Source organism: Fusarium oxysporum, chromosome 4 (genome assembly GCF_000149955.1).
Source record: "Fusarium oxysporum f. sp. lycopersici 4287 chromosome 4, whole genome shotgun sequence".
Taxonomy (NCBI): domain Eukaryota; kingdom Fungi; phylum Ascomycota; class Sordariomycetes; order Hypocreales; family Nectriaceae; genus Fusarium; species Fusarium oxysporum.
The window spans coordinates 3,738,079-3,749,282 of NC_030989.1; the positions used below are offsets into that span (position 1 = coordinate 3,738,079).

An 11,204-nucleotide genomic window follows, 5' to 3' on the forward strand; every position below is an offset into this window, starting at 1 on the left:
CAATCGCCCTCCGTTAATCGGTCGGATGACCCAGAAGAATAGCGGTGGGCGGGACCCAAACCATAACAGTGGTATGCGAGCAGCACTATAGAGCCCTAGGGGTCACTGAAAGATGGTGCAAGATCCCCTGTAATTGGCGCTGCAGATGCCCTTGTACAGAAACACGGCACTCCCATTGCGTAGTTTATCCAGTGCAGATAACGAGTTTTGAGTTTGCAGTCCATCTTCTCCAGCCCAGACCGCCGACAGCGGGAATGACTCCCCGACTCCCGAGCGACCCTTCTCCTCCAAGCTCTGACTCGGCAAGTCTTCACCTCTCCCCTCTAGAAACTCTTCAATTCCTCTCTCTTCAATCATTCTTCAATTGTATTTGAGTTTCGCTTTTGTCGCATAAACTCTGTTGCGATTTCTCTCTAGCGTCCGCCCCTCCTCCGACCAAGCTAGAACCATTCTCCCCGCCATCCATCACCTCTGTATACAACTTGACTTCGACACATACGCTGCGACTAAATTTATCGAGAATGTCCGCCCCTTCGCCCACTGACTCTGGCAAGTCGGCCAACCCTCTCAAGCGAATTGACAATGAGGGACATGATCTCCCTCCATCTCCCGCTCCGTCAAGCCCTCGCAATGGTCGCAAACGCTATGCCCTCGCCACCGAACTTGTATACACAGATAGCAAGGACCAATATGGCGCCTCCAGCGTTCCCATCTATCAGTCTGCCACTTTCAAGCAGACATCAGCCAGCGGTGGCCAGCAAGAATATGACTACACGCGCTCTGGAAACCCCACCAGAACGCACCTCGAACGACACCTTGCAAAGATTATGAACGCTCAGCGAGCGCTGGCTATCAGCTCGGGAATGGGTGCTCTCGATGTCATTACTCGACTACTCCGACCTGGCGATGAGGTTATCACTGGCGATGATCTCTACGGTGGCAGCCACCGTCTGCTTACTTACCTAGCTGCCAACCAAGGCATCATTGTTCACCATGTCGACACAACAACCGTTGATAGCGTGCGGGCACGCCTCTCGGAGAAGACCGCCATGGTTTTGCTAGAGACTCCCACCAATCCTTTGATCAAGGTTGTGGATATTCCATCTATCGCTCGCTTGGCACATGAAGTCAACCCCAAGGCTCTCGTTGTTGTTGATAACACCATGCTTTCTCCCATGCTGTTCAACCCTCTTGATGTGGGTTGCGACATTGTGTACGAGTCTGGAACCAAGTACCTGTCTGGTCACCACGACATTATGGCTGGTGTTATTGCCATGAACGACACTCAGATTGGAGACAAGCTATTCTTTGTCATTAACTCCACGGGCTGTGGTCTATCACCAAATGACTCTTTCCTGCTTATGCGAGGTGTCAAGACTTTGGCTATTCGAATGGAGAAACAGCAAGCCAACGCTCAAGCCATTGCAGAGTTTCTCGAGTCCCGTGGTTTCCGTGTTCGATACCCTGGACTCAAATCCCACCCCCAGTACGATCTGCATTGGTCTATGGCTCGCGGTGCTGGCGCTGTGCTCTCGTTTGAGACTGGTGATCCTGCCGTTTCCGAGCGTATTGTTGAGGCTGCCCGTCTCTGGGCCATCAGCGTCAGTTTTGGCTGTGTCAACAGCTTGATCAGCATGCCCTGCCAGATGAGCCATGCCAGCATCGACGCCAAGACCCGAGCGGAACGACAAATGCCTGAAGATATCATCAGACTGTGCGTTGGTATCGAGGACCCGAATGACCTGATTGAGGATCTTTCTCGCGCTGTAAGTAACGATCATTGCGATATTGGGCAAAACTAACAGACTGTATAGCTGGTTCAGGCTGGTGCTGTGACCGTGACTTTGGATGGTTTCCATGCTGCTGGCGTAGCCAAGGAGCTTGGAGCAACCCCCCTTGTCATTCAATGAGCTACAAAAGTATCGCGAAGAAGGGCCACGAAATAACAGGTCAATCCAATTGAGCCTCAAGGAACATTTTGATTTTTGCAAGCGAATTCGATAGTCTATTGATTACCAGTTCTCTACCACCGGACTTGTCATGGTTCTCGACCATTGACGGAGTGGTGGCAAGGGGAAGTTCACCGCCGTATACCGCCTCACCGGCATTTCTATCAATAAAAAGTAAAGGAAAAGAAAAGGCCTGTATTATCATCTCGAGCCGGCGTTGGCAGGGATGAACCACGGAGTTAGATTTATTTGTTTTGGGAACCTGCAATAGGTTTGAGACAGATCCAGAAATACGAAAGATTCAAGATCGAACATACCCGTCTGCTGTATCAGAATCTCGTTGATGCTCAAGCATTCTCGACTTGTCTCGTTGATCCAGGACGCAAACATGTGGCCACCTCCTCTGTCTCTCTTCCCAGGCTTCGGATGATTGTCCTGGGCCGATATGACTAGGCCATCTCTTTTAAGTATGCTGGTAATCATGGTCAGTGCAAGCCTTGGAACGTGAAGAAGAAAAGGATCCGACCTTGTCGCTTCTCTCCCGCTTATCTCGACTTCATGTGGCATCGCGTTCCTCCTTTTGCTGTTGCTGGTGGTGAATTTTGGTTTTGGTCAAGGGTATTGCTAGTTCAGAGGTCAGGCACACTGTCGTCCTCTCCACGTTTACCCCCCAGTTTCTCGAGCATACACTCAGGCGTCTCTTGTACTTCGACAAGCGATATCCTTATGGGTTATGGTCCTGCTGAGCTTCGACCTCAGCTACTTACAGCACGTCCTTACCACCAGCCTCTCAGTTCATCATCGTCATCATGATAGTCTCGGCATTGATATCTCATCAAGCCGCCCGCATCTGGTTGGCGAAGCTACGCGAGACCTCCGACCTGAAGATCGCGCTCATGCTGCTTGGGGTATGACAGCGCATCCTCAGGAGAAGGATATTCCATCACATCTCATATTCTACACGTATCACGCACCTCGTCACGGGCCTGGTCACGTTGGTGTAACGAAATGTGCTCTGGGGAAATCAGAACCAAAGCCGTATAGATATAGGGGTGGCACAGGCGACGGCGGTCGCACGGAGTGCTTGATGGTCAGAGTCGGGAGTTGATAGCCTTGGTGTGATTTCTGAGAGTGAATGAGAAAAGAGTGAAGAGTGAAGAGATATCAAAACACTTTCAACGACACCAACTGAGAATGAAATGGCTGTTGTTAGATGGCAATGTAACACCAAACATCATATTCCAGCAGGACAATATACATACCTAAAACAAAGGTTCAGAACTCCCCGTCTCATACTCTTAATCTCGTGATAGCCTCATCATAGCACTGTGAGGTACGCCACATAATATAGTATTGCCCTAAGACTATCCCCTGGCGCCTCTTCTGGTGAAGCACAACACAAACATCGCCTCGATAGCCATACAGGTCAAGCTGCCAGGTATTCTTTATCAGTGATCTAGACTCACCCACGTGCCAGGGCACGCTTGATCTTGCTCGTCGAACTCTCCTGCCCCCTTGTCCAGTGTTACACGACTGTGAAGGTGGATGTAATCAGATGAAGTAATGGCTCATTTGATATATAATCTCCTTAGCTCACTCCTGATTCGAGGTAAGTCCTGTCTTCCTGTTTTCCTGTCTACTATGTCTCATTGCATCTGTCACTTGTAGGTTGGTCCCCGAGACCTGCATTGAGATGTCTGAGGTTCGTTCCTACGTGGCTCACCGGTGAAGGAATACGTGGATTTTAACCATCAGCTCAGTAGGCACCATGCGGAGTGTTACGCTCCGAAACATGCTCACGACTCATATTAGACCCTGAGTACAATTGTTCTTTATTCATATAAGAAACAACAAACTTAAACACAGTCTGCCAAGCTAAATATATACAAGCGCTCCCTCAAAACTCCGCCAAATGCATATCACAGCTCAAGAAAAGTCAAAACGGTCGGGAAGGACAACAGGCGCCACCAAAGTCCACGTATACATGCCGTAGCAAACCCAGGCACTGACAATCTTGACCCAGCTCGCAGCGTAGGTGCGGCCAACGGTCGCAAAGTCACCATCCTTGGTAGATTCGTCAAAGTTCATGGTGAGGAGAGTAGCCACCCAAGCAGTGGCCAAGAAGAAGATGATGTGAAACACTGAGTAACTGTACTGGGTCCTGTTTCGCTCGTCGTCTCCTGCAGGGGCGTCCCCAGCTTCACTTTCGTCATCGGACAGCAGGGCGTCAGCTGGGAGGCTACCTTCTTCGACAGCTCGGCGCAAAGCCTCGGCTCGCATTTCCCGCCGAGCACTGGGCTGTTGGGTCACAAGTCCGTGCTCATCGTCGTCGGGCAACTGGATTCCATTCGAGTTGCCAAGTCCGAGACTTTGGGTTGCGGCTCGTGTGGTAGTGTAAGCAATTGTGAGCAAAGTAACAATTGCACCAATAACAATAGAGGTTGCTCGTGTCCCCTGTCCCTGAATAAGAGGGTTGCACTCGTTGTTGGGCTCCATTGACACAGCTGACATAGTCAAGTATGTGCAGTAGACGGCAACCATAGCAGCTTGAGCAAGTCCCGCCTTAGGATTGAACTCTTGAACAGTAGGGTTGACCGAAATGACCGAGATTCCGAGCCATAGAATCAGGTTGATGGTGATCACAGCCTGGTTCATAGAGCATGAGCCGCGAGCAAAGAATATGTACTGCACAATAGTCATGGCAAGTGAACCGATATACATGCCCAGAGTAGACCCAATCAGAACGAATCGCCAAACTCTTGAGTCGGTATCCTCGATCTGAGCCAAGCAATACTCGGCCCAGTTGTGAGCTAGGTCAACAAGCAAGATGAGTCCGAGTAAAAGGAACAGCATGGCTGCGGCAAAAGCAATGTAGTTGCCCCAAAACAAGAAGAAGTTGTCAGGAATCAAAAAGGAAAGGACAACAAAGGCGAGCCATGCAATAACCTTGGGGCCCCAGTAGCCGTTCTGAATAGCAGCACGGGGGTTTTTCGAAGTCGCGACACCAAAGAGTAAACCAGCAAGGATGAGATGGAAGAGACCAAGCGCAAAATTAATTCGGTGAACCGCGAACCAGCCATGGCATTCACCAGTCGGACAATTAATCGTAACGTAGTCGAGGGTAAGTTTCTGAAGTTTCTTGATAGCCCAAGGCGTGAGCATTATCCATGCGATGATCGAGTTAACGAGAAGGAGGAGCGCGTATGCGATACGGGTTGCGATACTATTGCCGCATTTGCCGCAGGCGCTGCAGACCATGGAGCAGGTCGCAGCGCCGCAACAACTGGCAGCAAAGGAGGCAATCTGATGAGATTATTAGCGATCGCAGGAGAAGAGAATTGGAAAGGGTGGGTAACATACGGTACCAATGCTGGGTACCGCCAGAAGCGGCAAAGACAAGAGAGCACCCATTGCGACGGCGCGCGATGAGGTTGTTGGCGTCTAGTTGAAGTCAAGGTTGGTGGATTCTTGGTATATAAGGTTTCGTGAGAGATCAAGCAAAGCAAAGAGACCAGAATCGGTGTCGTGAATCACCCTTTGGAATGGTGCCTAATCTGTCTAGAGCCTGTTGACGATGTTGGAGATGGCAGGATGCATGAGGCTACAATCAAGAGTGTCCACGTGAGATTACGTCGTCAGGGAAAGCCGAAGAACGGAGTGGGTACTCGGAATATGTGGCTTGACATCTATAATGTGGCTGTGCTCTCCCCGGCATTCGGCCCCAGTATCATGCATAATTACTCACAAGGGCTAGTCTCGGGATCTTCTCCGCGTTCAGTTGTACATTGTTCGTCCCTGACTCCCTGTTATCATTGATCAGTCAATCAACCTCCCTCCACTCCCGTCCCGACTACCTACCTACGTGAGCGAGCCACGAGATGCTCCATAGTATTCGTCTCCCCTAACTAATTCATTTGTTCCTGACCTTATCAATATCCGAAATATTCCTTTATTCCTTATCCTACCTTACCTTAGCCACGTGTGCTACGTTGGGTACTCTTCTTACATCAGGAGTTTCCTATCTCTCTCTTTCTGTCCTCCCCCATTATCATCCAGCAATTGGGTCAGCATCATCCTCACTGGTCAAATGTTAACTTTATCTTCATAGAAGCGCGTCCCCTCATCTTCAAACTACCTTAGATCATACTCAGTCACTCGACTATCATTTAATTAGCCTTATTTATTTTGTTTTTGTCGTCAAGATGCATCAAGACCAGCAACAAAGCCTTTTTCAGGCCCGTATTATCGCCAGCATTGCAGCTACTATCTTATCCCTGGCTTGTGGTACCAATGTCGGTCTTTTTTCAACAGCTCTATCATTGTTGAGTGAGGTGTCTAACAGCAACTTATAGTATGTCTACTCAGCTTGGCTCCGCAATTCGCAGAACGACTCAAGCTGTCGTCTACAGAGAGTAACCTGATCGGCCTGGCTGGCAACCTGGGAATGTACACCTTGGGAATGCCCATCGGCATATTCGTTGACCATCGTGGTCCTCGACCTGCTGTTCTTGGTGGAGCTATATTTATGCTCTTTGGCTACTTTCCACTACATCAAGCCTACCATCGTGGATCAGGATCAGTCATGTTGATGTGTCTCTTCTCTTATATGACCGGCTTAGGTGGTTGTATGGCATTCGCTGCTGCTGTCAAGACGTCTGCTCTCAACTGGCCCAACCATCGTGGAACCGCCACAGCCTTTCCTCTGGCCGCCTTTGGTCTAAGCGCCTTCTTTTTCTCCTTCATTGGCGCAGTCTTCTTCCCTGGAGACCCCAGTGCTTTCCTTGAGCTTCTCGCTTGGGGCACATTTGGCCTTACTTTTGGCAGCTTCTTCTTCCTCAAGGTCCATCACGAACAAGCTGAGTACGAGGCTGTACCTGCTTCGGACGAAACCCCAAGTATTCCTTCTACCGACCCCCAGCAACTCCGAGCAGGCTCTTCCGACGAACCAAAGCCCTACCGCTCGTCTCGAGCGGAGGACGAACCCGGTATGTTGACTAATTCCAGTAGTAATAGCACCTACACCAGCACCAACACAATTACGAGCTCCCACGCACCCGCTGTAGCATCCTCATCAACCGCACCCGCCGACGCCCCAGATCGGACGGGCTCTCATGGAATATCATTTGCGCCTGAATTTGGCCTTGTGGTCGCCCCCGAGAATCCCGAAGACCTCGAGGTTGGCGAGACGTCCCCCCTGATATCTCGACCTGGACAGCCCCCTCTTGAAAACAGTGATATTAATAGCGGTGGACCTCATCATGTAGACATCCGGGGTCTTGCTCTCGTGCGCAGTGTCAGTTTTTGGCACCTTTTTGTCATCATGGCTATTTTGGCTGGTGTTGGTCTCATGACCATCAAGTATGATTAGCTCCCATCGCTTTTCGGAGTGCTCAGCTGACCATGTCTCAAGCAACATCGGCAACGACGCCAAGGCTCTTTGGAAACAATATGACAAAAATGTCACTGACGAATTTCTCGTTCATCGGCAACAAATGCATGTATCGACTCTTTCTATTTGCAGTTTCTTGGGTAGACTATTGAGTGGTGAGTCGCATTAGTAAACCCAGGCTTGTTTCCCCAGTTCTAACCATAGTCTTTAGGCGTGGGTTCGGACTTTTTGGTGAACAAGCTTCACGCCAGCAGGCTCTGGTGTCTTGTCGTCGCTTGCGCAGTCTTCATCTTCGCTCAAGTGTGTGCATTGAATATTGAGAACCCACAACTCCTCGGGCTAGTTTCGGGTCCATCAGGACTCGCCTATGGCTTCCTATTCGGCGTATCTCCTTCTCTTGTCGCCGAAATGTTTGGCGTTCGGGGATTAAGCCAAAACTGGGGCTTTTTGACCATGGCTCCCGTCATTTCGTCCAACATTTTTAATATCTTTTATGGCAAAATCTATGACCAGCATAGTGTTGTTGGACCAGACGGTGAGCGTTTCTGCTCAGTTGGACTCGAATGCTATCGCTCAGCTTACTGGGTTACCCTCATCTCCTGCTGCGCGGGAACGGGTATCACTCTTTGGGCGATCCGTCACCGACATAATAAATATCTCAGAGCAATGGATAAGGGCGACGAAGAGGATTAGGAGTGCTCAATTGTGGCACATGCTGAAGTTCGTGTCTTTTGCCTCATCATGGCGGCATTCCACTACATGGTACCTGGAGCTTCAACGGCGTTTAGGAAGGAATTCTCCTGAACGTAGGATTACAATCGGGACATTAGACGAGAAGATAGACTGGCGTTTCACTTTCACAATTAGGCAATAACATGAAGATTATCATGGACAAAGTCTCATTGGAGATTTAGATGCAAATCAAAGTTTACTGTTTGATGATTGATGATGCCTCGTTCACATATCCAAGGTCTTATTTCACAATCATCAAAACGAGGCTCGACATTAGAATTAATCCACCATCATGTCATTTCTAAGAATGGCAACGTTTGAACAAGAACCAAAGCCAAAATAGGCAAAGGTGACTGACACCCTGCAAATGAAGCCAGGCTCTTCCAACCTTCCCTTTATTGTGCCATCTACCCATAAAACGCCGAACAAATGCTCATGTCGTGGACTGGTGCTGACAGGAGGCGTACAACGCTGTCTATCAGCAGATGCTCAGCAGACGTTGATTCCAGAACCATGCAAAATAAATAGGTATTACCGGGCAAGCCCGCGCTGCAAACCAACCAGGAAGAATAATAATTCGTGAGAACAGAAAACAAAGTAGGTAGTGTATGGTTCGCCAAATGGTCGTGCCTTGTTGAAGTAATGACAATGCTACGTGGTGATACGCACGAAAGCGTGGCAACAGGAGACGTTATGATCCACGATATGATCGTGGTCATCGAGTCCTTCATAAAGAAGCCTTAGACTTTTTGTGTTCCTCTGTTGGGGCTACTTTCAAAAATTGCGCCGAGACCGCTTAGGGAGAAGGGGTCCCTTAGTAGAATGCAACACGACCAGCCAAGCAGCAATGATGTTTCACCAAGTAGTGAAGCATATACGCGTGAGAGATCCCGTACATGGCGGGCGTAAAGCGCAAGTCGCGAAAAAGAAGCAGGCTCCGTTACATAACCCAAAAAAGTCTACCAACTTGGGGGGCACCATCTTTGCCTGGTTGTCAGATTCTCCACGAGAAGGATGAAGGGCATTATTGAAAGAACATTATGGTGTGAAGAAAATGGCGTGAGCCAATGAACAGCCAAGTTGCGAATCCATACTGCTAGGATGGGTAGATTGATTGGGAGAATCCACAGCATTAGGAGCAGGACAGAGTGTGCATAATGGTAGTAATTCGAGTTTGCATCCGAAGGGGCAGTTTCATTGATACGAAGAGCTCGTATCACCGTGAAAAGCTGCACCAAGCATGCCACCAGATAGGCAAATTGGTAGGGAATGAATGTCCAGACCAGGAACAACAGAATGGCTGTAGTGATCATACGCCTCTTGGGAGTTGACGGGACGAATGCAGGTGTTCTCGCTACACCATCATCTTCAGCTCCGCTTGAGAGGGGGAGTAGGGTTAGTGCCCAATAAAGGAAGCCAAGGACATGCGTGAAGGCTTTGGTCATGTAGTGAACCATGGCACAAACTCCAATGCAAACGACACCAATCAGGGGGACAAGAAACCAGAAGAAGGGATCGTCCGTCCCAATAAGAATGTCGTGGCGATGAAAGTCAATGGATAAGGGTGCAGCAGGCGCTTGGTACCACCATCTGCCGAGCCAGGTAGCTGGAACTCCTTCCATTGACATCGACAAGAGCGTCAGAGATACAAGCAGTAGCGGTATCGACTGGCGAAGACACAAATCCAGACTCTGTGAGAATGAGATGAAAATCCCTGAGCTGTCGTAAACGCGGAACTGCTTGCGCAAAACGAGAGCAACCGTTAACATAGGGAAAGCGGCAAAGACAGTTCGGTACCTCATGTAGAGCTTGCCGAGGCTGCCCCAGAAATCAGGCTTGATCTGAAGGTGAATACTTGAGCCGCATGAAGGATCTGTCCAAACTTGGAACGTAACCCCCTTCTCAGCCCCAGATCCCAGCGAGGGGGGAAGATAGGGAGCCACGCCATGCAAACTGACATCGACAGATTGAGCGTTCACAAAATACTTGGACTCGTATGGCTGATCAAGATATTGTCGAACCAAAGGGCTGAAGAGGACCTTTTCAGCTTGGCAATGGGGACTTGTGATTTCCAGCTTGTAGGCAAGAAGAGCTGACTGCAACGAGGCGATGTTGACCTCTGTAGTCAGAGGCCGGTTTGCAGGCAGGTCCACGGTGATTCCAGATAAAAGTAATTTCGCTAGACTAGCGTCTTCTTTCTTCGAAAACGCAGACTGATCGCTGAACTCTGCAATCAAGAAACTGCGCGTGCTTGAAACAGACTTCTCTATAATAGCCACAAATTGGTGATCGGGTAGCTGGTCGAGATCATATTGAAGGTATGAGAAAGGGACAATTTCTCGCTCTCGGTCGAGGTAGAAAGGATATCTTGACGAGGATGTGGATGCAGGCAGCAGAATACGGTCTGATGCAGCGTTCTTACAAGCAAGCCTTGTCGAGCCGCTATCATCGGTCGAGAGATCAATTTGGAATGGATACAGCGATGTGGCTTGCCCAGACTGGAAGGGAAATACGCTGCAGAACAAGACTTCCACCTTGCCATTTTCACCAGCTTCGTCTAAAGAAGCATCCGTAAGAACGGTGAACCGTTTGACCTCGGGAGATCCTTGAGGTGGGATGGGAAGCAGATGGGCTCGAGGCTTCGGCTGCTGGCCGATTTGACTAAGGACGAGCCGCTGTCCTGCTGGAAGAATCGAGTTTGAGTCGTCGCTCAATGTCAGAAGAGTGGTGGCTTCTTTCAGTGGCAAGTCCTTTTCCATAGTTGGCTCCATTCCTGTCAAGAATCGCTTTTTGAAAGTCTTCATTCGATCAGCTCGCGGCTTGGTTTGCGATCCTCGATGAACATTGACAATATCATAAAGAGTCTTGGTGATAACTTTCCGAAACTGGTCGCACCAAAGAATAGCCTGGTGGTCCATACTTGTCCAGACAGTCGGTATACCGGTTGTGAAGACAGTGAAACCATGTGTCGGAGGAACCAGAGACTCGAGACTTGCATAATCTGAAGGAACCACCGTGTCTAACCCGCCACCGGCGATCCAAATCAGAGTAACATGCCACAGAGGTTTGTTGTTCGCTCATTTTTGCGATAAGCCTGACATTAATAATTCGATGAACTCATCGTAAATTTGAAC

The 11,204-nt window shown here is 49.4% G+C and overlaps 4 protein-coding genes across 6 annotated transcripts; 2 read left to right on the forward strand and 2 right to left on the reverse strand.

The window, feature by feature from the left end:
• Positions 1–248: 248 nt before the first annotated feature.
• FOXG_04200 (cystathionine beta-lyase) lies at positions 249–3,237 on the forward strand. The gene is made up of 2 exons (XM_018382134.1): positions 249–1,766; positions 1,815–3,237. The coding sequence occupies exons 1-2, from the start codon at positions 522–524 to the stop codon at positions 1,908–1,910; spliced, it is 1,341 nt and encodes a 446-aa protein (XP_018238791.1). The 5' UTR covers positions 249–521; the 3' UTR covers positions 1,911–3,237.
• A 515-nt stretch (positions 3,238–3,752) lies between these two features.
• Positions 3,753–5,582, reverse strand: FOXG_04201 (uncharacterized protein). The gene is made up of 2 exons (XM_018382135.1): positions 5,310–5,582; positions 3,753–5,252 (listed from the first exon to the last, which is right to left on the reverse strand). The coding sequence occupies exons 1-2, from the start codon at positions 5,358–5,360 to the stop codon at positions 3,876–3,878; spliced, it is 1,428 nt and encodes a 475-aa protein (XP_018238792.1). The 5' UTR covers positions 5,361–5,582; the 3' UTR covers positions 3,753–3,875.
• Positions 5,583–5,717: 135 nt separating this feature from the next.
• FOXG_04202 (uncharacterized protein) lies at positions 5,718–11,204 on the forward strand. 3 transcript variants are annotated; one of them, XM_018382137.1, is made up of 5 exons: positions 5,718–6,241; positions 6,302–6,934; positions 7,214–7,307; positions 7,360–7,493; positions 7,550–11,204. In XM_018382137.1, exons 2-5 carry the CDS (start codon positions 6,394–6,396, stop codon positions 8,029–8,031), a joined length of 1,251 nt encoding a protein of 416 aa, XP_018238794.1. In that variant the 5' UTR covers positions 5,718–6,241; positions 6,302–6,393; the 3' UTR covers positions 8,032–11,204. The 3 variants fall into 3 exon arrangements, with proteins under 3 accessions (XP_018238794.1, XP_018238793.1, XP_018238795.1); XM_018382136.1 differs by having other exon boundaries at positions 6,302–7,307; XM_018382138.1 differs by having other exon boundaries at positions 6,302–7,307; positions 7,360–11,204.
• On the reverse strand, positions 8,224–11,204 carry FOXG_04203 (uncharacterized protein). The gene has a single exon (XM_018382139.1). It carries the CDS (start codon positions 10,986–10,988, stop codon positions 9,030–9,032), a length of 1,959 nt encoding a protein of 652 aa, XP_018238796.1. The 5' UTR covers positions 10,989–11,204; the 3' UTR covers positions 8,224–9,029.

Coding starts and splice junctions, on each gene's coding strand:
- FOXG_04200 (XM_018382134.1), top strand. CDS start 522: ATGTCCGCCCCTTCGCCCACTGACTCTGGCAAGTCGGCCAACCCTCTC. Junction 1,767..1,814: donor TTGAGGATCTTTCTCGCGCT/GTAAGTAACGAT, acceptor CAGACTGTATAG/CTGGTTCAGGCTGGTGCTGT.
- FOXG_04201 (XM_018382135.1), bottom strand. CDS start 5,360: ATGGGTGCTCTCTTGTCTTTGCCGCTTCTGGCGGTACCCAGCATTGGT. Junction 5,253..5,309: donor CGGTACCCAGCATTGGTACC/GTATGTTACCCA, acceptor TAATCTCATCAG/ATTGCCTCCTTTGCTGCCAG.
- FOXG_04202 (XM_018382136.1), top strand. CDS start 6,394: ATGTACACCTTGGGAATGCCCATCGGCATATTCGTTGACCATCGTGGT. Junction 7,308..7,359: donor GTTGGTCTCATGACCATCAA/GTATGATTAGCT, acceptor CCATGTCTCAAG/CAACATCGGCAACGACGCCA. Junction 7,494..7,549: donor CTTGGGTAGACTATTGAGTG/GTGAGTCGCATT, acceptor CATAGTCTTTAG/GCGTGGGTTCGGACTTTTTG.
- FOXG_04203 (XM_018382139.1), bottom strand. CDS start 10,988: ATGGACCACCAGGCTATTCTTTGGTGCGACCAGTTTCGGAAAGTTATC.